The 27,992-nt window shown below is 49.2% G+C and overlaps 1 protein-coding gene across 3 annotated transcripts in view; it reads left to right on the forward strand.

The window, feature by feature from the left end:
• Nucleotides 1-2,337: 2,337 nt before the first annotated feature.
• The window catches only part of MYLK3 (myosin light chain kinase 3), a 42,693-nt gene continuing 17,038 nt past the window's right edge, over nt 2,338-27,992 (forward strand). The window contains exons 1-7 of one of the 3 annotated variants that reach the window (XM_074370816.1): nt 2,338-2,565; nt 18,221-18,311; nt 19,161-19,545; nt 24,231-24,691; nt 26,096-26,201; nt 26,779-26,872; nt 27,287-27,396. In XM_074370816.1, coding sequence (XP_074226917.1) covers nt 2,512-2,565; nt 18,221-18,311; nt 19,161-19,545; nt 24,231-24,691; nt 26,096-26,201; nt 26,779-26,872; nt 27,287-27,396 — 1,301 coding nt within the window. In that variant the 5' untranslated portion in view covers nt 2,338-2,511. Of the gene's footprint in view, nt 2,566-7,400; nt 7,548-12,769; nt 13,541-18,220; nt 18,312-19,160; nt 19,546-24,230; nt 24,692-26,095; nt 26,202-26,778; nt 26,873-27,286; nt 27,397-27,992 lie in introns of those variants that run through there. The other 2 variants (XM_074370815.1, XM_074370814.1) reach the window with 2 other exon arrangements.

Below are 27,992 nucleotides of genomic sequence, written 5' to 3' on the forward strand. Positions count from 1 at the left end.
TTGGTCATTCTTTTTGCTATAGGTCTTGAAACTGGAGTAAATTTAATCTCAAAACAACCATCAGAGTGTTAATTTCCAGATGATCCATACTTATAACAATGTATAGGAACATCTGTTGACAAAAAAATATATTTTGGGAATATATTTTGGGCATCCAGATCCACACCTGCCCTGGAGAAAGGTCACAGCCTCTACTTCTGAAGAGCAGAAATCCTTCTGCACGGCCGGTTCTGGCAGGCCTTTGTTATCATTCCATACCAAAAGGTTTTGAGAGTTCTACTAAGCTTGGTTAGCACTGACTTCCCTTGGCTCTGTGGCAGAATGACCCCCACCCCCCAGCCACCCCTGTTTTCACATTTCTTCATCTGTAGAAGCCTGGCATCACTGGCCTCCCTTCTATAAGGTCAGATCAGAACTCCAGCATACACTCTGCTTTTAGCAACAAGGGCAGCAGCCACCATTCGCATCGCACTAAACTAAGTTTGGGCACTGTTGTATGAGTTTCACATCCACTACCTCATTTAATCCTCAAAGTAATCCCACACATTAGGCTTAGAGCGGTTAAGGTACTTGCTTAAGTGAGAAGTAGAGCTGGGCTCCAACCTGGGTCTGCCTGGCACCAAAGCTTGAGCTCTGAACCTCTGTGCTATGTATTCACCACTCAGCCAGGGAACCCTCATGAGTGCAGGAGAAGAGAGGCCTGGAGGCACTACCCACTAGATGAGTGATGTGGGAGGCCAGATGATGGCCCCCCAAAAGATACTTACATCCTCATCCGTGGAACCCATGAATGTTTCATTACATGGCAGAAAAGGACTTTGCAAATGTGATTAAGCTTATCTTGGATCTTCCAGGTGGTCCCTAAATACAGTCACATATGTCATCATAAAAGGGAGGAAGGAGATCTGACACACACACAGAAGAGTTGGTAAGGCAGTGTGATCGTGGGGGCAGAGGCTGCAATGATGAGGCCACAGACCAAGAAATGCCAGCTGCTACCCAAAACTGGAAAAGGTAAGGAACGATTTCCCCTGGAGCCTCGGGAGAAAGCACAGCCTGGCTGACACTGTGGTTTGGCCTAGTGATACTGGTTTCAGACTCTGGTCTCCAGAACTGTGAGATAATAGATTTCTGTTGTTTTAAGCTACTAAGTTTGTGGTAGTATTACGGCAATCATAGGAAACGAAATATAGTGACTCTGTGACCTCTCTAGGCCAGTTTCCTTATGGGTAAAAGGAGGATATTAATGGTAATATCTAGAGTTTTTAAAAAGTGAATATAAGTGGGGAAGGTATAGCTCAAGTGGTAGAGCACATAGCATACACAAGGTCCTAGGCTCAATCCCCACTACCTCCCTTAAAAATAAATAAAATAAATAAACCTAACTACATCCCCCCTTAAAAAAAAGTGAATGTAAATGAAAGGCAGGGTGCCTGGCACAAGGGGAATGCTGGACAGAGATAATTATTTCTCACAGGGTCCGACAGAAGTCCGGATCGGGTGCTTTGGGAGCACGTGGGAAGGGAGGGCAGCTAACCCCGCCTCTAGTTCATATTATGCACATGATCACCCAGTAAGGATAGCAAGGCCTTTTAGAAGCAAAAAATTGAAATTAATTAAAAATGACAGTGTACAGCATTTCCTGAAATGGCAGAGAGTTCACACACACACAGAATCTCCACCTCCAGTTCCAAAAAGTGACTGCAGCCATCAGAGAAACACTTTTTAGTGGTAACTCTTATTACCTGGTGGGTGCCCCAGCAACTTTCTTTTTTTTCCTGGAGGTGATTCTGAACGGCCATTCCAGGACACATTCATTAATGAACCATAAAAATAAACACTGCAAATGGAAACTGGAAGTGCAAATTCAGTTGCCTATCAGGAATGTAATCAGTGACCATCACACTTTGCTCTATTGTCCATAGAAATGAGCAGAGGGAGGGCTGGACGGGTCTGGGGGCCTGGGTCCCAGGCAGGTAAGGATTATTTCTGCCCGAGGGCTGGACTGGAGCCGAGCCAGAGAGTGTGCCTTTGAACTGTTCCATTTGTTCACCCGGCTCTCGGAGAGACGTCACTGCCTTCGTTATGGGTCGCTCTGGGCTAGTAATGGGGGAGTTAGCAGCGTGGCCTGGAGTGGCTCTCAGCAGGCTGGTGCCAGCTGACACACGCCACTTAGGTTTCCAAGGAGCCAAGCTGTCCCCACTCACGCATGGCTGATGCACTTGTGGCTAAATGTGGTGCAGCCAGGGCCCCAGGCCAGATTCAGGGCAGGAAATAGAATGCCACCTCCATCACCAGGGAAACAATGGCCTGTGTGCATGATTTAAACCGAGGCCGAGAAAGCTCAAAGGCACGGTCAGCAGAGGAAGGGAGGAAGGGAGACCAGAGAGTGGTTTGCATGGATTTTGTCTTGGGTTATAACCGTTGACAAGCCACTTAGCTGCCCCTGTGTTTAAGTTTATCTGCGAATAAGATGGAGGTAACAATATTTACGCATCTCACTGGGGACTTATGAAAACAGCATTTCTGACAGACCACTCAGGATCCATGGATGAAAGGTGGTATGTAAGTGCAGATGGTAAACTTACTGCGTGTGGCTGTTTTCAGCACGTGCATTAGGGACGTGTAGACCTTCTGGAAAACACATTTATTTAGCGTCTGATTAAAAAAAAATGGTAATAAATAACTAACAATTTTAAGTGCATGGATTTGTCTTTGGTTTTGCACAGGTTTAGGGGAACTGCATGTATAATTCAGACTTCAGAACTGTTTTCAAACATTGCTGTGATTAGTAATCCTTATGAGTGCTTAAAATCATTTGAGAATGCCATAGGTGCTGATTGTTCCCAAATATTTGCCAACTTTGCTCTAAAATACTCCCAAATTAATTCTACCTCGTAGTTTATGAGTTGCACATGGAGTCTTGAAATTTGTTCCCAAGTTGAAAGGGGCAAAAATCTATTTAAAAAGCAAAGTGCAAAAAGGAATTGTTGCTCTGTCCCCCGGGGGTTTACTATCTGAGGAGTCCTCTGAGTTACATATACGTGTGTTCTGTTCACTTAAGGCTAAGCAGTTGGCCTCATACCTCCCTATAAGGTTGTTAAATGTTGTTTTCTGTCAGCTGGGTGCCTGAGGGAGTCTCTCTCTGTTCTTGGTTAATTAAACCTCTCTCTGGTGTATATTGTCTGTCTAGAATAATTCCTGTGGCTCCAGGTGAATTGTGACTATTATAGAAAAACAAACTTGTTTAATAACACAAATAACACACTTAAAATTAGAATAATTATATAAATGAAATACAGAAAATATAGATCATTTGCAATTCTCTCATGCAGAATTAGCCGTTACTAGTATATATGTATATTAGACGAAGGTGGGATTCTAATGTATGCACCTGCTGGTTTGCGACTTGCTCTGGGGTAGGTCTTCACCTCTTGGATCTGGGAGGAACATCACAGATACTCAGAGCCTGGCCCACAGAGGGAAGGGGTCCTGCTTCTGTGGCAGGCTTGCAGGGTGGTGGAATGAGGGCCTTGGAACCTCAGTCGCACTTGCAAAGGAACTTTCAAAGGCTTCTCTCGAATGTCACTCCACTTCCTTAGTGCTCCTGTGTTTTGACAACAGCATACATCCCAGAACTGGTAAACACTTGCTGATTTGAGCTTCTGTGGGGATGATGATCCCCTTCCCTCCCAATCCATTTGCACCCTGCTGTCAAGTCCATCCATTCCCCTTCGCCCTTTTTTCATACTAACAGAACTTGATTAAGGCATGGTTTACATGCAGCGCAATGCACAAATCTTCCAGCCTATTGAATTCAATGCTGCCAACCTGGATTATGAGTGTACCAATGTAACCACCAACCAGGGTACAAAATATCTCCAACATTCCAAAAGTGGCTTTGTGTTCCCTCTGCGTCAATCCCCTACCCCTAGGTAATCATTCCATCCATTCTTAGGTACTAATTTTATCATGTTATTTCCCACATTCCATAGGATTATTGTCTCTGTATCTTGCTGCTTCGAGTCTAAATGTCTCTTCCTGATTTTCCAGGTCCACTTTCTTAAGGGTCCTGCCGGCTGAATGATTTGGGCCTCCATTGACGCCTCCTGGCTGGAGGCCAGTCCTGCCAGCTCCACCTGGAGCTTTGTTCATGAGGGCACCCTCACTCAAACTCCTCACTCAAACTGCCCTTTCCTTGGCCTCCCGAATCTCACCATCCTTTAAGGCTCAGTTCAAGTCCTGTTCCCTCCAAGAAGTCCTCTCACTTTGGCAAAATTTTTTCCAGTTTCTTTACTTCCCTCTTACACCCTTAACATGTGTTAGCTGACATCATGTGACTGACCTGCTGCAAAGATGTGGAGCTGTGGAAGTGGAAGGCAGGCCACCACGCCATTCCTGCTTCTCATTTTGCTGATCGTTCACATACTGCATCCACAGTTTCCAAACCCTCCTTGCTTTTCTCACCTGTTCTTTTGCATCATGGGGCAGGTCTCCTGCTCCCCAACCCCAGACCCTGCTCCCTATCTCTTCCCCTCTTTCCTTCCCCACTCTTGGTGCTTTGCTACCCAGCTCACCAAATTCTCTCCTCCAGACCACAGGTTCTACCCATTCTACAGATTTGACACCCAAAATCCTGAGACCAGCCTCTCCTCAGAGGGTAGGGATTGAGGGGGAGAATTTGGGCAGATGAAGCTGGAATTCTTTCTATCAGATACAGGATGGCTGGAAACACTGCTGCATCATATAATTTTGCCCCATCCCGCCCACATCCTTCGTGCCCAGGAGTTAGTGACTGTCCCACTTTGTCTGATGTTCCAGTGTGTTAACCTTGCTCCCATCCAGACTTTCTGAGTCCCCCTGCCACAAACAGAGCTCTGAGCTCATAAGACTCAGCACAATCAAGGGGCTTAAATAAGACACTGCAACTAAAGCGCTTAGCGCAGGTCTGCCTGTGGTCAGGCTCAGAAAAGTGAGCTAATATCAAAAGCCCCTTCTCTGATTCCTGTCAGTCAGGCCAGGTGAGTGGAGGTCCCAGAGTGATTGTGATTGTGCACGCGCATGTGTGTGTGTGTGTCTGTGGTCAGAAACCCTACCTACTGCAGCGAACACAGGTCCTGGAGCCAAGGCCCAGCTCTGTGCTGACTCTCCTGGGGAGACCCAATCTCTTCATGAGTAAAATAGGAGTCAATCCATCCACCTCAGGTGACCGTACACGTGAGCACGTGTCAAAGCACTTTGCAGGCAGGGACGCAGTACCTGTGTGGGCTGGGACAAGGGCAGGCAACACAGGGTGTTGGCATGAAACTGGCTGGCCTAGTTCCAACCTGCAAATGTAATTGTGTTTCTGAATTGGCAGTTGGCAAATGCAGCCCCCCAGAGACAAAGTCGGGTTCTAGACAAGATGTTTCAGTTAGACTCCTTCCAGCTGTAAGCAGACTCAGGAGTCTGGCTGCTTACATTTTCATACGGTCTTGCACTGACTTTGGAAAATGGCTTCAGCATTCCAAGCCTCAGCTTACTGGTTTGTGAAATGGGGATGATGGTCTCTTCCTCTTAGAATTCTTGTGAGGGGCAAAGGTAATTTATGTAAAGATATAGCACACTGCCTGACACATAGAAGTGCTCGATAAATACTAGTGCTATAATTATTACCTAATAAGCGTTACTCTGAAATGTTGAATGACTGAATAGCTGCAGGGCTGGCTTTGGCTCCTGGAGGTGCTGTATGTTCCTCTCTGGTATTTTCAGGCTGATTCCATCTGACCTTGCTTGGCAGGGGACAATTTGGACTAGGTGTGCGGGAAAGGAATTGACAAATTAAAAAGACTTCAACCAGGGGTAGGAATGCTGACTGCAGAAGACGTGACGTCCTGGGAGCAAACCTGCCAGCCACCTGAGAGCTAGCAGGGGACTTCCCCAAGCCCAGGCCAGGTTTCCATGCAGCTGTCATTTCCCTCTGCTTCTTCAGAGAGGCCAACTTGACTTTGGTTATATTCCCAAGCACAGTTCCTGGATTCATCCTGGCAGGACTATGGCTATCTTTCTGGGTAGCCAGAGGAGACAAGCTGTCGATATTTTTCTATGAAAGAATAAGCAGCCAATGCAGTATCTGGGGGGGGTCCCTGATCTGTGGCCCCCTCCTCATCTCAGACAACTGTCAGAGCTGAGCCTGTGGGCAGAGGCCAGTTTCACTGTGCATATACTCATGCACACACACATACACACACACACACACACCCTTCTCAAGCCCACAGGGCAGGGTGGAGAGTTCCATGGCCACTCTGAAGGCAACCATTTTGCTATCTGGTCCTGTCTTTGTCTCTGACTTCCTATGTGACCTTCAGAAGGTCCCTTCCTCTCTCTGGGTCTCAGATTCTCCATCTACAAAATGAGGGAGTTGATCCTTATAGCCTCTGAGGTCCTTCCTGTCTCTAAAAGTAGCAGAATGGCCTGAGTGATCAACCTGGGTTAGAATTCTGGCTGTGTGGCCTTGGGTAAGCCATTTAAGTTCTCTAGATTAATTCCCTCTATAAAACAGGGATGATAAAGAGTCATCTACCCTAGAGGTTTATAGCAAGGTTTAAATAAGACATTTGCACCTAAAGTGCTTAGCACAGGGTCCGCCCATGGTCAAGTTCAGAAAAATAAGCTAATATCAAAAGTCTGCAGCTCCTTCTCTGGTTCCTGTCAGCCAGGCCAGGTGAGTTGGGGTCCTGGAGAGATAGGTGTGTGTATCTGTCTGTCTGTGGACAAGTGCCAGTGTGTGTGGAGGGCTTGGCCTCCTTCCTTGGGAAGACCTGTCCAGGGAGCCTCCCTGAGGGCAAGAGCTGAGTTGGAGCTGGCATCTCACTCGTTTGAAGCCGCAGGTCACCGTTGTTTCCCTCTTTGCAGCATGCCCCAGTCTTTAGTTGTTGCTTCCTGAGTGGTTTTACTTGAAGAGGCAATAGCTGGTCCCTTCCACCTGGAGATCAGTAACCAGGTTCCCAGCCAGGATGCCAGCAGCCCCAGTGAATAAGAATTCTGGGGCTGCTCAGGGCTTTGCTCTGTCCCGGAGGACTTCCTGAGGGCAAGGAGTCCCAGCTCATCTCCTGGGCCCCTGCTCCAGGATGCTGGGTTTGAGAATCTGTCAGCTCTGTCCTGGGACTCCCTCCCTTCTTTCCTCTCCCCTTGGACCACACGGTGTTTGTTTCACACTGGACACTCCGCTAAGTGATGCAGGAAGTAGGCCCCTGGGGAGGCAGATATGGCCCAGCAAAGCAGATAACCAAGCGAAGCCTCTGGATGCCTCTGGGGCCCAGGGAAGGCTCAGAGATAAGCGGAAATGCCAGGCTTATCGCTGAGGCCTGAGTTCTAGAGAAGCCATCCTGGCCGGCCAGCTCACCTCGTTCCCAGTGCTCCGGGCGGTCGGGCATCTCCAGGCAGAGCAAACACTGGGTTGGCACGGCCACAGCAGTGGGATGGGGACTCTGGGCCCCACTCCGGCACTTCACAGTCCCAGCGCCAGAGGCCAGCCGCGGGCGTCGGATTACACCCAGATATTTGCGGTAAGCAGGCCGGTCTGCTTTGAAGTAGGAGCCTGAGGAGCAATTGTTAGCATCACGGGACTAAGGGAGTCTTGGTGATAATTGTTCCCCAGACCTGGGTCCCCTGGCCCAAGAAACTCCGTCAGCAGGAAGCTTCGGTGGGTGGGCATAGCTGGGGACGGTCAGCGCAGGCCTTTCCTGACTAATGCAGGCAAGGCCGGGATGCAGATAACCCCAAAGTTGCCCGTGTTGAACCCTGCGAGACTTTCTGTGGTTCTGTTTCATCTCTAGTTCCCTTTTGGGAGTGAGCTCAGCTTAGTGGAAGACATGCTTGTACCTTCTGAGTGCACATCAGCTCAGGGTGCATGCAGAGGAGGTGGTCTGGGCTGGGCTCTGTGGCTGGGGGAGCTGATTTAGGATGGGGAAGACACCCGCTCTTCCTCCTGCCCCCACCCAACCATGAGGTGACTGAGTACATTGCAGTCCTTGTTGACTGACCGTCTAGGGTGTGATGCGCATGGGTGAGGAGTGGTGGCTTCCAGTCTCTGCTGTTTTCATGTACTTACCAGGTACCAGGGGCTGTGTTTCACTTACACGAATATGCAAACAGCCCTGCGGTTATTGCACCATTATGAGTCCCCTTTACAGATGAGGAAATCTATGTGCAGAGAGGTTAAGTTCCAGGCGTGCAGCTGGCCCATCGGAGCACTTAGGTGTGAAAGTAGGAAAGTACACCTTTCCTCTGTACATGGTCTCCATCTCAGAAAATGGTCATATTTGATTTTATGAGAACAAGACCCTTCATGGCCACGTGCTGTCACACCTGCTATAAGTCTACAAATCTACGAAGTCTCCCACACATTGGCCTCCCCCCAAATGTTGAGCCCTTGAGCTCTGCAAAATCTGCTTCTCATCCTGCTCCCCAGCTGCAAACACTCTGAAGTCTCTGGGCTGTTCCTCCTGGTACTTGCCTCCAGTTCTCTCCCCGTCAATTGTGTGTATTATCTATGGAATTCCTCTTATGAGAAATGAAGACTTAGCTCTCCCCATTTTCCTCCCCAATTCTTGCAATTTGAATATCACAGTTTTAACTTTAAAAAGTATTTACTTTATTAGGGCATAATATTATATACTGTATATAATAATATATAAATATTATTCACTGAAAATTCAATCATGTACTTTAATTTCATTCTTTCCTGTAAGAATTCAGATTTTCTTGGCGTCTCTGATTCCTTTTGTTCCCCTTCTGCACTATCTCTAACATCATACTGACGGCTAACGTTTTGAGCGCTCACTGTGTGCCAAACTCTGGTCCAGGTGCCTTGCAAGCATTCTCTTGTGACCCTCCTGACAAGTCCATGAAAATGTACGCATTGCTACTGTTACAGTCCAGGAAGTACAGACTCAGAGAGGTTAAATAAACTGGCCCACAATCCTGCCTATTAAGTGGCAAAGGCAGGTGTTAAATCCAGATAGTTTGACACCAGGCCCCCAGCTCTTAACATTTTACTGCATGTCTTTAATTACATTATGCTGTATACTGTTTTTTTCCCCTCTGAAGTCCTCCTTTTTGGGGACTTTCCATCCTCCTGCTTCAACTTTGGGTCTAGGCTGAAGCGTTGTTTCCTGGAGCTCTGTTTTTTTCATCTGTTTAGTCACTGGTTTTGCTGGGTTTTATCCTCAAAGCAGCTTCCTTAGAAAGGGTGCATAAATTTTTTACATCTTTGCAAGTCTTAAAACTCTTCATTCTAACCTCTTGCAGTGGTGCAATGTCTTCAAAATTATAAGGGAAAATGCTTTCTCATCTAGAATTTTACATCCGACCTGTCTTGCTGCGTCTCGTTGTGTTTGGGATAAGTCTGATGTCATTCTGATTCCAGTCCTTTGGTATGTGATTTCTTTCCTCTTAAATTTCAGGGAGATTTTATAATCTTCTCTTTATTCCTCTGTTCTAAAATTGCATGTCTGTAGTATTTCTTTGATAAATTCCTTCCCTCTTTCTTTCATTTCTCCTCCTGAAACTCCAGTTAATTAAACGTTGGACCAGCTGGATCCACTGTCTATGTTTCCTTTCCTAATGTACATATCTTCATCTTTCACTTTCATTTTCTGGGATGTTATCTTAACCTTATTTTCTAATCCCTCTGTTGGATTTTTAAATTTTAACATTCATATTTGTAATCCCAAGACCTCTCTTTTACTCTATGCTTGTTCTTTTTCCATAACACCCTCTTCTTTTTTAATGAATGGAACAGCCTTTCACACTTTTCTGTGGTCACTAATGAGAGCCTTTTCTGAAACTTTCTTCTGTTTCTTGTTTTCTCCATTTCCTCCCTAATTAGATTTCTGTTTGTTTTGGGCTCCCCTTTTCATCTTGCGGGCTTTCTTTGAGTACCTGGTAATCCCTTTTTATCTGTGCATATTTCAGAATAAGGCACAGAAACCTGGATGGTGGTTGAGGCTTGTTATCTGCTTGGCTTTGTTGAGGATCAGATGAGGTACTCCCAAAGGACCCCCCAAAGCCCGTACATAGGACTTTTGAATTGTGGACCATTGACTTTCTCCAGGAGCAGAACACTGCTCTGCAGGGAGGGTGGGGGAGGAGGTGCACCACTGCTTTGGATGGGCCCCTCAGCCTTCATTGCTGCTCCCCTCTTCCTCCACCTGGGGTCTCCGGGTCCACAGGCCTCTCTGGGCTTCTTCAGGGAAAGCTGGCTGTCACCAGAAAGATGAGGGATGAGTCTTAGGTTTGGTGGACACTGACCCCAGCCTACGGCAAACAGAGGTCAGCCTGTGTTTTTCTAGCAGTGGCTCACCTGCCCGTCATCACCCAGAAAAGATGAGACATCATTGGATTTGCTACTTGGGCTGCGTCTTCTCTGGTCTGCGTCCTCTTGACTCGGTGGGTGGAATGCCTCCCCTATCCTCTGGGAAGCGCCATTGCCCAGAAAGAATTGCCCATGGCTCTTGTTGTGTCTTGTAAATCTGGGAGAGTTGGAGAGAAGCCATGCATCAGCCCTCAGAGAACCCATGTGCTCATAAACTCATTTCTCCTGTAGGCCGAGAAATAAAAGGGGTTCAGATCTGGTCCTCTAGGCTGCTCCTTGTCATCAAAGAGGCCTAAGGACTTGTCTTGTTGGCATGTTCTGAGCTTTCTCCCAGAGGTTCCCAGAGCTTGCTTCTGGGAGTCGAGAGGGCTTCCTTCCCTGTACTCATCTGTCCTGGCAAACCCTAGCTGTGGCCCCCTCCTTCCACAATTCTCCCAGTGGTCGGCCCAGCATCCTGCTTCCTGCTGGAGCCTCCTTAGTTCATTGCTTCTGTTCAGCTGTTTTGAATATCCACGTGCCAGGCATGTTGGTGAGCACGGCAAGCTCACCAGAACGGGTGAGCACTGTTCTGGCCTCAAGGGGCTTCGAGGTGGTTCTGAAGAGTGGATGATGCAGCAGCCACATTTGGAATAAACTAGCTGCCCTGCCATCACTTGCTGCTTAAGGGAGACCTGGGGCAAATCCTTTTGTAATTTAAATAATTAGCTTTTGATTGTAAATATGTGTCTGGGACATTTATTTATGTCCTTTGTGTTCATCTGGACTTTCAAGATATCTTTCCAGGCTTTATTAGCCCAGGACTTGCCTGGATGCAGGTTGCCCTGACAATCTCTATAGCAGCGGTCACACTGAAGCAGCTTGTGCTCCATGTTGGTGGAACTCCCTCCCAGAGATGGCATCTGTCTCTTCAGACTGGTGGGGACTTCATTTCACAAAGATTATCAGCACCTTCTTTAGGCCAGATATGGTCTGGGTGTGAGACTTCCGGAGATTTCTCTAGGCAGCTACTTCCCAAAGTTTGATCCAGGGAACCCAAGTTCCCTAGAGAAGTATTAAGTATAAAGCAGGAAGTGACTCCCTAGTCAGATGCTGGTTTCTTCTTGCGGTGGATGAGATCCTGCACACTGTGAGTCCGCACGAGGGACAGGAGTCCAGTATGCCCCAAATTTCTTTTTCCAAGAAGAGTATCTGTGCGTTTTAAATCACAGTTAATGTAACAGACCAGTGCTCTTTTGAGCACGCTCTGGGCCATTCTGCCAATGACCCCCGACTGCTCCCAGAAATGGGTCTGGATTTCTACATGGGCTGCTTAAGGGCAGCTGTCCCCACAGAGGGTGGGCAGTGAGGGGCTTGAGGTCAAGCTGCACTTGCAGAGCCAGCACACCGTGTTTACTGCTCACCTACAGCTTAAAATAGCAAAATGATCTCAAGGTGCTTTAGATGGCAGAGTTCCAGGTCAAAGTTTATCCTCATAATTGCTTTTACTCAGAAGGAGGCAGCTTAGGGGGACATTAACGCCCCCTCCCTGCTGCTGGCCTTGACCACGGCTGAGCTAGCCCCGGGAGGCTGCATGCTGGGGTGACCCTGGGCAGAGTCCCCGTCTGGCCTTGCTTTCTCTCTGTGAGGGCCCCGGGTGCAGGTGGGTCAGGGGACTGCTCTGGGCAGCTGAGGCTCCGGGTGCCCCCTCGCACCCCACCTTGGTGTCAGCTTCAGTGTGTCCTTTTGTCTGTTGTATTTATTGCTACTTCAGTGAAAGTTTCATTGGGACCAAGGGTTTCTGGGGCTAAAACATTTGGAAACCACAGGAAACACAGGCTCCCTTGCTCTCTAGGGCCCCACCGCGTCTGTTTCAGTTTAGAGACTGGGTCCCTGATACCTGCGCAGTCATCCTTGAGGGAGCAGGGGGTCGCAGGCAAATGTTCCCCAGAGGGCTCTGCCAGGAACACAACCTGTGGGATGACACTTGGGGAGGAGCCGAGACCATTGCCCCTCACCTCTATTTTTAGGTACCAGTGATTAGAGACTGGGGGCCCTGTGTGGGGAGGAACCTACAGACTCACCCCACAGGCAGCCTGAACACGTTTGGGGCATCAGCACAGTAGGAGCATCAACATTTTGTTTTTAACTTGCAGAAGCATCAAATTTTTCATCATGGCAAAAATCAGGACGCTGCTGAATGGCCTCATGTTTCTTTCTGCTTTGGTCTTGCGTCTTATTGTGAATTAGATGGGTGTGTGCTGGGTGGGACCCTGGCTGCTCCTGAATGCTTTGGGCCTCTAAAGGTCTTACTCTGCCCTGGGATCCCTGAGGCCCCCTTGTAGAGTCCAGCTTTCAGGTCCGTGACCTAAAAGGATCCCTTTTCTTCTAACCTTTAGTTTCAGCTACCCGAACTCCTGCCTGCCCTGGGCAGATTCTTAGAATATTTGCCCATCAGCAGCCTCTCAGAGAGGAATGTTAAATGCTACCATGATGTCAAAGGGCCCCCAAGGAGAAGGGCCTGGGCCAAGCCCAGCCTGTCACTCGGGCCACGGCAGAGTGGGAGATAAGCAAAGGCAACGGCTCGGAGAGAGCCTGGTCCTCTGGGCTCCCTGAGCAGCCCAGGCGATCCTTAGCTAGAGAACAATGAACTTCCAGACGCCTCTGCCCAAGTGAAAACCAGAGGTCTGTGGCTCTTCCACTTCCTCACCCCTGCGAGCCTTCATCAGGATGTCAGGAGCCCCCAAGGAGAGTTTGGGGGCCCAAGGGCTGCCAGGGTTGGGCAAAGCCTGCTTAACCACCATGGACAGAAAGCTTAACGTGCTGAATGAGAAGGTTGACCAGCTCTTACATTTCCAAGAAGATGTCACGGAGAAACTGCAGTGTGTGTGCCAAGGCATGGGCCACCTGGAGCAGGGCCTGCATCGGCTGGAGGCCTCCCGGGTTATGGGCCCGGCTGGGGCCGACTCCTCTCCCTCAGCTGACGCGCAGGCCGGGTGGCCAGAGGTCCTGGAGCTGGTGAGGGCGGTGCGGCAGGAGGGTGCCCAGCACGGTGCCCGGCTCGAAGCCCTCTTCCGGATGGTGGTGGCTGTGGACAAGGCCATAGCTTTGGTGGGGGCCGTGTTCCAGAACTCAAAGGTGGTGGATTTCCTCATGCACGGGAGTGTCCCCTGGAGGAAGGGAAGCCTGGTCGACAGCCCTGCGGAGGTTGGTTCCTGCCTCCCTGCCCCTGGCTGGAAGGGAGGCTCAGGGGCGCTGGTGGGGAGACCCATCAGGAAGCTAGTCCTAGGAGAGCTGCAGGGCTGTTGTCCCCTCTTGTGCCTCCCGTGTGACCTGTTGACAGGAAAAAGGAGAGGTGGAAACTTAAAGGCTGTAGGTGGACTTCCAGAAATGACAGGATAGGTAGATTTCTCCTAGGGAAAGGGAGAGGCAGTGCCCTGGTGAGGACTGTGGGCCTGGGCAGTGCAGTGCACTGAGAAAGAGGCAGGGGACAGATGAGCCATTAGGGAGACGAGGGCTGTTACTCTGACATCCCAAGCCCTCTCGTCTCCTTTCTGTTCCTCTACACCTGGGGTGGGGGAGAAGCGGGCAGTGGTCTGTCTACCCTGACAGAGCCCCCGTCAGAAACCCGACCCCCCTCCCTTCCTGTCCCCAACCTTGTGCTTTGTCCCAGAGTGGGCGGAGTGTGCAGCTGCCTGTGGGGAGATGAGTGTTGACAGTGACCCGTGGGGGACACCGGCCAGGCAGGAGCCGGAGCCTGGGGGTGGAGTGTGGCATTTCTGGGAGTGCCTGTTCCCAAATGTTGCATAACCAAACCCACTGGCTAATGGAAGCTTGGCTGACATGGGGGTGTCTGTGTGTGTGTGCGTGTGTGTGTGTGTGTGTGTAGTGTGTAGAGGCCACACTGTTTGGGAACAGCTGAGGGTCAGCCACCTAGCAACACTCATGTGGCCTGGAGCCCCCCCTTTCAGATCTCTGCAGTCACCCCCCTGGTAAGAGAGAAGCTAGGGTCCACAGATTCTGCGCTTAACTCTGTGTCAGCTACTGAGGCCCAGGAGCAAGGCTGCCGGAGCTTGCCTTCTCTCCCGCCCCAGCCAGGCCAGAACTCACTCTGAGAACCCCCCCCCCCGCAGCTTCCCCAGGGCTGGCCCCTTACACCCAGTTTCCAGCTTTCTGCAGCCCACCCTCCCCTGTGAGCCAGGTCTGCAGGGGAGATGTGGCCTTCTGCTCTAGACACTGATAGCCAACCACAGCTTGAAAGAAAATAAATCTAACATCGCACATGGTGAAAAGCATTCTCCCTCCTCCTCCACCCCCCAACCCCCAGGACAACCTCCCCCCAGCAACCACAGGAGGCAGTTTCCCGTGAAGCCTTCCAGATACAGTCTGTTTATCTATAAGCGTACTGGTCTACACACCACCCTCTTTGTTTTGTTTTAACTCAGATATTATTCATATTGTAGTGGGCTTGATTTTTTTAACTGTAATTTTTAATATAGTTAGCATAGTTTCATATTTAGGGCTAGAAAACTTCCTCGTTCTTGTTCTTAAAGTTGCAGAGAGTTCTGTTTTTGAGGATGTGTCTTAATTTGTTAATCAATTATCTAAAATATAAGGGCTCTTAAAAAAACATTAACCTGATACTGTTATCATATCTAAAAGGTAAATAACTTGATATTACCAGGCAGTGTTCAAATGTCCCTGATCAGCTTATGCCTTACTTATTTATTTTTACAATTTGTTTATTTGAGTTAAGACCCCAATAAGGCAACTGATTATATGCCTCTTAAATCTCGTGCTTTTTTTAATTCACAAAATTAAAAAAAAACCTTTTTGTTATGAAAAACTTCAAACTAAAAGTAGAATGATAGATCTCATTCTGGTTTTAATTTGCTCCTGTCTTTTTCTCTCTTTTCTATTTCATTTTTTTGCCTTTTTTCTTGATTTGTAAGAATTTTCACACATTAGTGAAATTAGCTCTCCCACGTGTTAGGATATTTGGGCATTTCTGGATAGGGTGAAGTCAAAGAACTCTCCGTTTTCTGAGTTCCTGCCATAGTTCTTGTCTGCAACTGATCTGGCATGTGACTGATCTTTCTTCTGTGTTTAATACACACATTGGGTAGCTAGCGGAGGGCTGGATCTTGCCTCCCAGTCTGGCTGTCAGCTCCTCATCAGCACCTGAAGCTTCTGCTTCCCTCTGTGTGTGTGACCAGGGCGGGGCTGGTCTCAGGGGGTGTCGGAGAGTGGGCTGGACCGAGCCCCAGCTACTTAGCACACTGTTGATGCTGAAAGCAGTGCATCATGGAGACTTTGTGGAGACCCTCCTTGTATTTCCCAAGGGAGTAGGGACAAAGAGGTCATTTGTGCATTTGAATTTGATCCCAGCACTGGCTGCCAGGACTTCGTGAAGCTCCTCTTCCTTCTGGAGTGCCCAATGGTGCTTCATTTGGTTGTAACAACGTGGAGGACAGGTTCAGACCTCGCCAGGGTGGCCCGAATCAGTCCAACTGCTCAGGAGGCATCAGTCCTAGATGCCTAAGTGTCTGGGGTCTCTTCTCCATCTTCTGGATGCACTGGACAAGGCAGAGACCAAAAGCCTGAGCCCTGAAGACAAAACCCAGCTCTGCATATGTGTGTGTATGTGTGTGTGCGCATGCACGCACATGCCTCCTGCCACCAAGACAGAGGGAGGGAGAGGACAGTCTGAACCCAACAAGGTCTGCCAAAGGACAGTCTGTTCAAGTCCCTCCCTACTGGTGGATGAAACAGGAGGCAGCCGTGATAATGCTTCCAGTTCCTCCAACTACGGGGGTGGCAAGACAGAGTCTGTAGAAAGAGACGAAGGCAGAAGTCTCTGCTAGCAGGGAACCTGGGTCACATTGACAATGCTGGTGATAATCATGATGACAGCAGCCAGCATTTACTTACTAAGTGCCTGCCACATGCCAGGCCCTGGGTTATGTGTTCACATGTGTTATGTTGTTACTGTTGAGGGCAAAGCTGGGGGAGGTGCCAAGAAGGCAGAGTGGAGAGACAGCTCACCCTCTCCCACAGATACACCAAGAATTACATCTACAAGCCCACTGAATTGCACAGAACACCTACTGAACTCTAGCATGGTGTCTGTCACTTCGAAATATAGAAGGATTCTCAAAATCCAATAAACAACAAGTTTATATTGTGTAGCACAGGGAACTATATTCAATATCTTGTAGCAACTTATGATGAAAGAGAATATGAACGAATATATGTATATTCATGTATCACTGAAGTACCATGCTGTACACCAGAAATTGACACATTGTTAAGCGACTATACTTCAATAAAAATATATATATTAAGAAAAAAAGAGGGCAAAGCTTACTGCCCTGGAATCCCAAAGGCATAAGCAGGAAACAGGACTGGGAGAAGCGGGGGCAATATAGGAAAAACAGTGGAACCGACCTTCATCCTTAGTGTCAGGGAGACATTCAAGAGACGTGAGGACTGTGGTGGCCCAGTTAGAGGGAATTGCTCCAGCCAATTTTTGCCATGTGGGCATAGAGCTGCCAGATTGTCAGAATATTTTCAAGACAAGCTAGGAACCTAGAATTTTTTCTAATCAGTTTTAGTAAGGTATAATTTCCATACAATAAACTGCACATACACACACTACATATGCACATTTTAAGTATATGGGTCAGCAAATGTATACAGCTAAATAATCAACACCATTAGCAAAATACAGAACAATTCTATAACCCCAAATGGGAACTTGGATTTTTTAATGTAAAAATCTTCTAGATTTAAAATGATCATAACAAATTTAAAATTTTTAAATGTTATGAAAGCCAAACAAAATGTGAGCTCTTTTTGGACCCTGGGCTCCTAATTGGGGCCTCTGTGGCCAAGGCAGGAGAAAGGCCCTCCAGTCTCTGGGATGAGACGAGACCTGCTTCCGTGACAAGCGCCAGGAGGGATCTTAGGGCCCGCACCAGTCAAAGGCTCAGAAGCACCGGGGAACCCAGCAAGGGTCAGGCCACCTAAAAATATTTGCACTTGGAAATGCTCAGTGCTCTAGATGATTTTAGGAGCACATGCACTGGCCTGGCGTGGACCATTCTGAGTTAAGGAAGAACCCCCGAGAGCCTCTGAGTAGGCTCAGCATGCTTATATGATCCACCCTCAGGAAGGACACAGTCACCAAAACTACTGAGCACTGACCACGTGCTGAGCACACTTCTCAGGAAATTAACTACCCCAATCTTCCCACTAGCTCTACAAGTAGATAATATTCTTCCCATTTCTCAGATGAGGAAAGTGAGATGCAGAGAAACTAAGGATCTTGGCCAAGTGGTGAAGGTGGGCTTTAAACCCAGTAGCTCTGGCTCAAGTGTCTGTGAAGCCACGCTCCTGGCCACACTGCTGTGCTGTAAAGGGGCGACCATGGGATCCACCCACCCAGCTTCCAAGCAGACATTATTCATTGACTGTGGCACTCTCCTCCCGAAAGCATGATTTATCTGACTTCAGTATACAACCCAGGCCAACACTATAAGAGCCATGAATGATTGATTGACACTTTAAGATTAAATTTCTTTCCCATGCCTGGTATAAGTATTTTGAGGTTGGGTTTATTTAGATTGCCCTGCCAGGGGCTGGTCTGCCCCTTACCTGCAATGTGGTGACCCATTTGAAAGGACTTGTGACCTTGGAAAAGCCTGTGTGCTTATCTCTAAAATGACAAGAGTGACAATAGTAATATGTGTCCTCTAGTGTTACTGTGAGACTATGTGAAGAAACCTAAGTGCTTCTATCTCAAGCCCATGGCAGGTGCTCAACAAACGTTTGTGGCCTGAATGATGATATTGATGATGACGATCATTTTTATGATTGTTCTTTAAGAACAGAGAGCGAGTGGAAGAGAAAGGAGCCAAACCAAAGCACACGCTGAGCACCAGAGGTGTACAAGCTGAGCTCAGGGCGCCTTGGGAAGGTGAGTGGGGCCCCATTTGCTTTATTCCACGTGCATACCTGATGGTTTCAGAATAAAAACACCACCACCACCACCAGTGTGATTGCTGAACTACTGTTAAAGCTGCTGCTGCTACTTCTTTTTTTTTTTTTTTTTTTGCAGTTCTTTTTGTCATTTATGTCTATCCCACTGTGTAATGCTATGTTTTAAAGTCACTTGGAATAATTCCTTCCTATTATAAGTTTGGTGTAAGCTATGCCACCAAGTTAATACTCAGGTTTATTTCACTCAACTTTAAAATTTTACGGATTTTTTTTTTAAAAGTTTAATTGTCTTTTATAATTTTGCATAATAGGTACACGTTTCCAAAGTCAAACTGACAAAACAAGGTACATTAAGAGAAGCCTTGCTTCTGTGTGTTTTCCTGACATCCTGCTTTCTCCCCCACATATGTAACCATTTAAAAAAGCTTTTGTCTTATCTTTCCTTTGAGGTCCAGTCTCTTTAGACCACATTAGAAGTATTTACACACACACACACACACACACACACACCCTCCCTTCTTAGACAAGCAGAAGCACACCGCACACACTTTTCGTCACCTTGCTTTTCTCCCTGACAGGACGTCCTGAGATCACTCCATAGCTGCATATGGAGGTACTGGTTTCTCCTTTTCTATGCCTGGGCGGCACTCCTTGTGTGATGTGCCCTGGTTTAGTCAACCAGCCCCATCCGGATGGTCATTTGGGTTGTTTGCAGTCTGCCTATTATAAACACGATGCACTGAATTTTGGCCCTGTGTTTTCACAATATCTTTGGAACAGGTTCCTCTAAATGGGAGTCATTTATATCCTGTTTATTTTCCCATAGAGACCCAGAAGGTGGGCCTGCCAGAGGGGACAGTGGAGAGGCTGCCCCCCATCAATGCTTCGGGGATAGGACCTGACCTCCTCACCCAGGCAGAATCCTCACTGGGGCAGGGAGAAGGAGTTCCTGGCCCAGCACAGGTGCTCCCAGCGGTGGAAGCCAGAGCTCCTGGGGCATCCTGCGAGAAGTCCGGGACTGGCCTGGAATTATCTGCAGTACCTGACAGGGTCAGTGAGGCCCCCACCAGCCAGAAGGCTGCACCGGGTGCAGGACAAGGAATATCGTCCAGTAGGCCTGACCCTCGGCCCTCAGAGGAGGGCATGAGGCTGACTCCAGGGCCACCAGCCCAGGCCAAGGCAGCTCACAGTGGTGGAGAAGCACCTCCAAGGTAAGGGGTGCTCCTCTAGGGTGGCAAGGGAAGGAATTAACTTGCAGCCCCTTGCCTGGAACATGGCCAGGGGCCCAGCTGCTCTGGTGGTGTCTGCTGTGTGCACAGCATTGGCTGGCCTCATGAGGGGAAGACAGAAGGCCTAGACTCTGCTTCCAGGAGCTCAGAGAATCTGGAATAGTTTCAGAAGACAGGCACCAGTATTTTATATGTTTGGTAGAATTACCCTGTGAAGCTGTCCGAGCCTGGACTTTTGTTTGTTGGGAGTTTTAAAAGTTACTATTATTATTACAAATTCTATTTCACTACTAGTGATTGTCCTGTTCAAATTGTTCATGATTTGATCTTGGCAGGTTTTATGTTTCTAGAAACTTGTCCATTTCTTCTAGATTGTCCAATTTGTTTGCGTATAAGTGTTCATAGTATTCTTAGGATTTTTTGTATTTCTGTGGTATTGGTTGTTATTTCTCCTCTTTCATTTCTCATTTTGTTTATTTGAATCCTCTCTCCTTTTTTCTTGGTGAGCCTGGTTAAAGGTTTATCAATTTTGTTTATCTTTTCAAAAAACCAACTCTTGGTTTCATTGATCTTCTCTGCTGTTCTTTCATCTCTGTTTTATTTATTTCCTCTCTGATCTTTATTTTTTTCCTTCCTTCTGCTGACTTTGGGCTTTGTCTGTTCTTCTCATTCCTTTAGGTGGTAGGTTAGGTTATTTATTTGAGATTTTTATTGTTTTTTTGTATTGCTATGAACTTCCCCCTTAGAACAACTTTTACTGCATCCTGTAGATTTTGAAGTGTTGTGTTTCCATTTTCATTTGTCTTGAGGTATTTTCCGATTTCCTCATTGACCCACTGGCTTTTTAGTAGCATGTTGTTTAGTCTCCACGTGTTTGCTCTTTTCTCATTTTTCTCTCTGTAGTTGCTATCTAATTTCATACCATTGTTGTTGGGAAAATTGCTTGATCTAAGAATACATATTCTTTTCAAATGCACATGGCATGTTCTCCGGGATAGATCACATGTTAGGCCACAAAACAAGTCTCAAGAAATTTAAGATGGATCTAGGTGTTTGGACTCCAGAATCTGTGCCCTTAACCACTGCATTATCCTGCTTCTTCAGGTCAGCATTTCATTAAGTCCTAAATACTATGGTGGGGAGAGAAGAATGGGCACTCAGAGGTGGGAGGTTGGTGTAGGCTGAATCAATCCAGGGGGCTTTCAAGAGGATTATGCTTGGAGTCCTGGAGGTGGGGCTGTGTCCTGACCCTCAGGACTTGGCCTCAGGACCTGCCCTCAGCAGACGTGGTGCGGGAGAATGGAGAACCAGACCCTCTGACTGTCGGTCCCTAGCACTGTGCTCTCCAGCCCCGGGGGCAGTGTGTCCTGGCCCTCAGGCAGCCCACTTGTGGGCACTGTGCTTTCTGGGCTTCTCATTCTTCTGATGCCATTCTGTGGCTGCCATGGGCTATCTTGGCCTGAAACCATGCTCCCTGAGGCCTGGTGCAGGGAGGGGAGCTAATGTCTGTGTGTGCTGTGGCAGCTCGCAGGGAAGCCCAGATCCTTTGTCTGCCTTTGTTCTGGAAGGAAATGTGAGTCCCCAGGAGACCCAGCCAGCCAGAGGGAGGGATTCCTGGCAGGCATCCCTGGATCCTGGCCAGGACTCTCCATGTGGAATCTGGGGTGAGTGTGAACTTTCCATGAACCTGTTAGGGGCCCCAAAATGATTCTAGGTGAGGGGGAAGGTCTGTATGTCAGTTTCAACCCTGAGCTGAATTTCAGACAGGGCTCAGGAAGTAGGGAGATCACTGCCTGTCTTCTCTCACCTAGCACATGGGTATATCTTGAGGAAAATGGATTTGAACTCAGCATTGGTTCTGCTTAGCAGTGGCTGCCTGTGTAGAGGATCCTGGGGCCCTCACTGGATTTGGTGGGACAGAGGGCCGCAACTGATTAGCAGTGCCCGCCCTGGGTGAGCTGCGCAAGAGGTGGGAAGCCTTGGGTACTCAGAGTGGTGTGGGAACACATGGCTGTTCCTTGGGGTCATCCCATGGCTCCAGGTGCAAAGACTAAGGGGAACACAGTGACCGTTGGCCTTCTCAGCTGGCCACTGACCACCTGGATACTCTTCCATCATCTGGTTTCCTGTGTCCCTCAGTCAAGATGAGAACTGAGCTGGGCTTAGATGTCACCTTTCCCATCCGATCCTGTCATCACTAACTCAGACTTCCTCCTGAGGGAGTGTTGGGGGAATTTTACTGCCTCCCGCCCAAGGCTTGGCTGTGAACAGTGCATTCAGGAACAGGCACTGCTCTCAGAGGACGTGCAACAGCTCAGAGAGGGGGCCCCAGCCTCCAGCTGCTGGGGAAAGCCCTTGCTTAAAAAAAATTGTGGTAAAAAAACACATAACATAAAATTTACCATCTTAACCATTTTAAAGTGTACAGTTCAATAGTGTTAAGTATATTCATGTTGTTGTGACACAGATCTCCAGAACTTTTTCATCTTGCAAATCTGAATCTTTGTAACCATCAAACAAGTCCCATTTCCCCTCCTCCCAGATCATGATAACCACCATTCTGCTTTTTGTCTTTATGACTTTGTCCCTCATATAATTCATTCATTCATATATGTGGAATCAGTCTTTCTGTTTCTGGCTTTTTCACTTAGCATAATGTCCTCGAGGTTCATCCAGGTAATAGCATGAGTCAGAACCTCCTTCCTTTTTAAGGCCAAAGAATACTCCATTGTATGTGTTGACTGAAATAAATGCACAATCTAAAAGTTGAGAGTTATGTTTTACTCGGTGGACAATTCTGAGGACTCAGCCCAGGATGACAGCCTCTCAGTTCTCTCTGAGGGACTGCTCTGAAGAGGTAGGGGAGGAGCTAAGATATACATGAGTTTTACAACAAAGCCCAGGTAGTTGGAACATTAAAAGATTACTTGTTATCTAAAGAAAACCAGGCATCTCAAGTTAAAGAATTTAGCACTTTTCTATGTATGGAAGGAAGCAAACATTTGGGCTCACTGAATTCATTCCTTTGACAAGCACCTAGCTATCTAGGGCCAGTATCCTGTCCTTTCTTGTTCTGAGTCCCCTCAGAGGGCACCATTGTGAGTGGCTGCAGAGGCTGGGCTGCAGGCTTGCCTTCACTGAGGGGTGGTGGCAGCCACTGATGATTTGATGGCTTTAGCGTTCTTTGTTTACTGATATGGCTTGCAGTATTTTTCATTCACATATGTATATGCTATTTTTTGTTTATTCCTTCATCTGTCAATGACACTTGGTTTCTTCCACATTTGGCTGTTATAAACAATGCTGCTATGCACATGGGTATACTAATATCTCTTTGAGACTCTGCTTTCAGTTCTTTCGGATATTTTTCCAGAAGTGGGACTGCTGGATCTTATGATAGTTCTATTTTTCCATTTCTGAGGAACCACCATACTGATTTCCACAGTGGCTGCGCCATTTTAGGCTTCACAGCTAGAGCTCTCCTGCATTTTTGTTTTCCTTTCTTAGTCACTCTCAGCACATCTGTGAGGTGTTACCATCCCTGTTTGACAGAAGACTTGACCAAACCCAGCCCCATCCTGCAACCTGGTGGCAGAGCTAAGAAGACCAGGAAGGAGGCCATCGGGCTCCCTTCTGAGACCCAGTCCATGCCAGACACCCCCCCCGCCGCCACTCCAACACACATAGACCCTGGCAGTGGGGCAGTCAGAGTCGGGGCAACTCTGAGAGGGAGGGTCTGAAGCTGCCAGGGTCAGGGCCCTTCCCTCTGAACGTCAGGGCTTAGAGGGCCTTCCCAACCTCCAGCTGGGGGCCCAAACCATAATGCTGCTTGGTCTGGGTAACAAAAATGGATGAAGTGGGCCCAGTGGGGCCTGTGGGGTCGCAGAGAGTTCCCTCAGCTATATAAGCACACAGGCCCAGCAGAGCCAGGGCTATTTATTCAAGAGAAATGGGAAGTCCAGACTCTAATGAGCAATTGCCTGATTTTTAAAATATTTTATTTATTTATTTTGTTTTTTGGGGGGAGATAATTAAGCTTATTTATTTATTTAATGGAGGTACTGGGGATTGAACCCAGGACCTCATGCATGCTAGGCATGCGCTCTACTACTTGAGCTATACCCTCCCCCCTGAGAAATTGCCTGATTTTAGTAAATTATGTCTACTTTGGGGATTCCAGTGTGATGTTTGACTTGGTTCAGCTTTCTCTTCATTTAATGGAAGGACAAATTGAGGCCCAGAGAAGGGAGAGAAGAGTCCAGGTCCCCTGCCTCCAGGCCACAACCCTCCTGAGGCAGAAGCAGATTTCCAAGGGGCCTCAGAAGTACCTGGTGCCCACCCCTGTCCACCACAACCCTTGCTTCAAGCCTTCCTTGGATGCTGATCCAGTGGAATCCTGAGAGCTGATAACACCATACGCCACTGAAGCCAGTCTCTCCCCTGGTGTCCTGTCTGGGCAGAGAGGGGTAGGGGTTGGAATCTGTGCTGATATCAACCACAAGCTAACTCTTACTACTATCACAACCCAAAAGGCCCTTTTTACAGATGAGAAAACTGAGGCTAAGAGGCCCTGGTCAGTGAATGTCAGAAGCAGGCATTTGAACCCAGATCTGTTGTGACTCGAGTCCTTGCTTTTAACCTCAGGGCCATATATCTCTCTGCTCCAGGATCTCCATCCACGTGCAGGAGACAGATACTCCTGGGGAACTGCTTGTGACACGAGGGGGCAGCCTCAGATACCCCCCCTCTACAGAGCCTCTAGGAGCTGCCCATCCAGGTGAGAAAGACCCACCTGGGCCCAGGTGCTGTCCCCAGGCCCCTGGGACTGAGTCGGGAGAACATATCCCCAAAGGAGCCAGTGCATTTTCCCCACTGCGGAGGCGGAGCAGTGGCGGGGGAGCAAAGGCCAAGGAGAAGCAGGGGCCTGGGGCTGCTCCCTCTGCTGTGGCACTGAGCAGTCCCAGGAAGGGCAAGGGTGCCGATGCCGGGGCCCCAGGCCCGCCGCAGGACACAGACCCAGGAACAGCAAACCCTGAGCCTGGGAAGGACTGCACAGCCGGCGACACAGGCGGAACAGAAGCAGGAAGGAGGACGCCCCCGGGAGCAGAGGCTGGCAGCCTGGTTCTGGGTAAGTGAGGCCGCTGCTGTGCCCCGAGGGGAGTGAGATTGAAGGGCCTACTGCTGGGCATCCTCCCTGAAGCTTTCAGGGAGAGAGAATGTGGGTTTGGGCGAGTCTAAGACTTGGAACAGTTTGCGGCATTTCCCCGGGCTGGAGACGGAGGCACGGAGAGTCAGGTTGGCTGTAGCCTTTGGAGAGGCAGGAACCTCTGGGTGGATTTCTCAAAGCCACCTGCCTGCTGATACTATTGGAATCATTCTGGATTGAGACAAGGAAGGCTCCTATTAGAAAGCAAATCCACTAACTGGTGTATTTAACCTACCATCAGCCATTTGCACCGAATGGCCTCTCATTCAAGATCGGGAAGGGGCTGCTGACCTGTTTTCTGTCCCAGTGGTGCTGACAGGCTTCCCTGTGCTCCTGTGACCCAAAGGGCCTCAAGTCCTCCAGCCCTTAAGGTCACACCCTCATTGGTCGGAGCCCTCATCCCACATGGCAGCAGGAAGTCCACCCTTTGCTGATTCCCTGCCCCAGAATTTCTGGAAGTCCCTGAGGATGGGCTGAGTGTTCTGCAGGTCATCCTGTGCCTCCTGACACTTCCAGGCCCCACCGCTGCCCTGTCATGCTGACCTCTCTGGCTGCTTCCTCTCCCCTTGCATGACTTGGTCCCAGTGTGGACACAGGCATCCCTTAGTTCCTGAAACACAGTGGAGAGCAGGCTGTGGCTTTTGAGTCTTTTCTGAGACTTGGGATGGTGATAAAGCCAACACCAGCAAGGCTTCAGTGTGTGCTGAGACCCGGGCATCGGTGGTGGCATCGGTCCTCACAGGCCTCTGGTGTGGAGATGTGTGGAAACACAGGAGAGGCTGAGAAACACGCTTAAGGCCACAGAGGCAGCGCTGACGGGGCCAGGATCTGACTGTTGGGCTCCAAACCTTGTGGCTACACAGCCACTGAGGACAGAAGGCAGTTACTTTGCAGCAAAGGAAACTTCAGATGGGAACTCTAGATGTGGAATCCCTGTGACACAGCCAGAATCCAGGCTTTCCTAAACTTTCTAGGGGCTCAGAAAACAACAAAACCACCAATGTTACCCACTTGTAGTCTAGGGCTCGGGCTCACCTTTGCAGAAACAAAACGGATACACAATATGCTCTCAAAGCAAACTGCATCTTCTACTTTTGGGAGCAGAAAGTTGCTTATCAAACAAAGAGAAAATAGCAGTATTTCCTCTGCTCTGGATACACGGCTGTGGAGGTAATGGAGTTGTCCCTGGAATATTTGGAGTGCTCCTGTGACCAGGCTCTGAACAAGTGGGTCTGGGATGGGGGTAGGGGGTGTGGGGGTGTGGGTGGGGAGCTGAGAGGTGGAGGCTGCACAATGGAGGCTCACAGGCTGCCGTCTCCTGAACAGATGACAGTCCGGCCCCGCCAGCCCCTTTCGAACACCGGGTGGTGAGTGTCAAGGAGACCTCGACCTCAGCAGGCTACGCAGTGTGCCAGCACGAAGTCCTGGGAGGGTAAGCGGGCCCTCTGATTGATGGGGAGTGGGGCAGGGACACGGACAACTGAGCTGGGTGCTGCTGGGTGGTTCCTGGGAACTGACTGAAGGAGCCACGGCCAGGAGTGGGATGTCTGAGGGTTGGGGGAGGGCTCACAAAGAATGGGTGAAGAGACACCTGAAGAGTGCAGGGGAGCCCGCATGGTACGAGTGAGAAGAGGCGGAGCGTGCAGGGGGACCCACATGGTGTGGGCGTGGGACCCGTGTCCTGGAGGTGGCAGGAGAGCCAACGTGGGGTGGGGTAAGAGGGATGTCCTTTAGGGTGCGGGACTGCCCAGGGGTGGGGGGGAGGGGGACACCCCTAGAATGCAGGACGGCCCACATGAATAGGGTGAAGAAGATCTTCTCCAGGTTCAAGTAGCCTGCGTGATGTGGGGGTGATGACTGTGGTACCTCAGGGGTGCAGGGTGATCCCCAGGGTGTGTGGGGGACAGAGGTAGGACCGGAAAAGCCCCAGGGCCAGGATGGGGATGGTCCACCACGTGGGGGGTGCACCTCTGTGGCTCTGAGCCTGCTGAGTCCTCGTGTCTCTGCAGGGGCCGATTTGGCCAGGTCCACAGATGCACAGAGAAGGCCACAGGCCTCTCGCTGGCGGCCAAGATCATCAAAGTGAAGAGCACCAAGGACCGGGTGAGGTGTTTGCCCTGGGCCAGGCTCAGGACTCCTTCCTTTCCTTCTGGGCTGCCCAGGCCCTGCACAGCCCTGGGCCCCTCCATGCTGAGAAGGAAACCCGGCCACCTTTCCCTCTTCTTTTCCATGACCCCCACCTTCCAGTCAGCGGTCACCTTGCACCCTGGGCAATGGGGCCCTCCGGGACCTCCAGGTTTCCTTCTTGGGCCTCAGGCTTCCTCTCTGGGAAAAGGGTGGGTTAGATTAAGGTCCCTTCTGTTCTGAGAAGCTGGTGTGGGTGGTGAGTTGAGAAAACCTGGGGTAATGAGAGCAGGAACAAGGATGTGGGTGGGCGGGCGTGTGTCTCGGGAGGCGCAGCTGGCTTCTCTTCCTGACCGGTTTCTTGGAAACGCCTCTCCCCTCTGGCTCCACAAGGAGGATGTGAAGAACGAGATCAGCATCATGAACCAGCTCAGCCACGTGAACCTGATCCAGCTCTACGACGCCTTTGAGAGCAAGAACAGCTTCACCCTCGTCATGGAGTAGTGAGTGCGGGAGTCGGGCTGGGGCACAGGGCAGGGCTGGGAGCTGCGGTTCCAAGCAGAGCCCTCCCTGCCCCTCCCCTCACTGTGACTCCCAGGGACCGCAGTCCTCTGATCTTCTTGACACTCCAGTACGGAACGTGGAGGACAAAGCCATGTGTCACAAACCAGCAGCCAGTGAACCTGGTCTGACCTGCAAATCTTGGTTTGGCCTACACAATTTTTAGTAATTTTGATTTAGTTGTTAACAGTTGGAAATTGGGAAATTCCACATTAAAACCTAGATGTCTGGCTTTTCTTGAAAATATAAGGGCTCTAGTCATGCTGGATCCGCGTTTCCAGCTGGAAACGGCATGCTGGAGCTCATAGTAACTCACCTTTGCAGACAGGGCAGCCAGTCTCCCATTTGCTACAGTCCCCACCGCTTCCAACGACCCGTGACACGGAGGCCGAGGGCTCAGGGGACATTTATTATTGTGCTTGTGTTGCTCTTTCCTTCTGGTAGGACTGAGGAGAGGGAAACATTTGTCATGTCATTTCTCTATCAGAAATGGAAAAACAAAAGTTGGATTAAGGGCTGTGAGTTTCAGGAAAACTTT

Source organism: Camelus bactrianus, chromosome 9, assembly GCF_048773025.1.
Source record: "Camelus bactrianus isolate YW-2024 breed Bactrian camel chromosome 9, ASM4877302v1, whole genome shotgun sequence".
NCBI lineage: Eukaryota > Metazoa > Chordata > Mammalia > Artiodactyla > Camelidae > Camelus > Camelus bactrianus.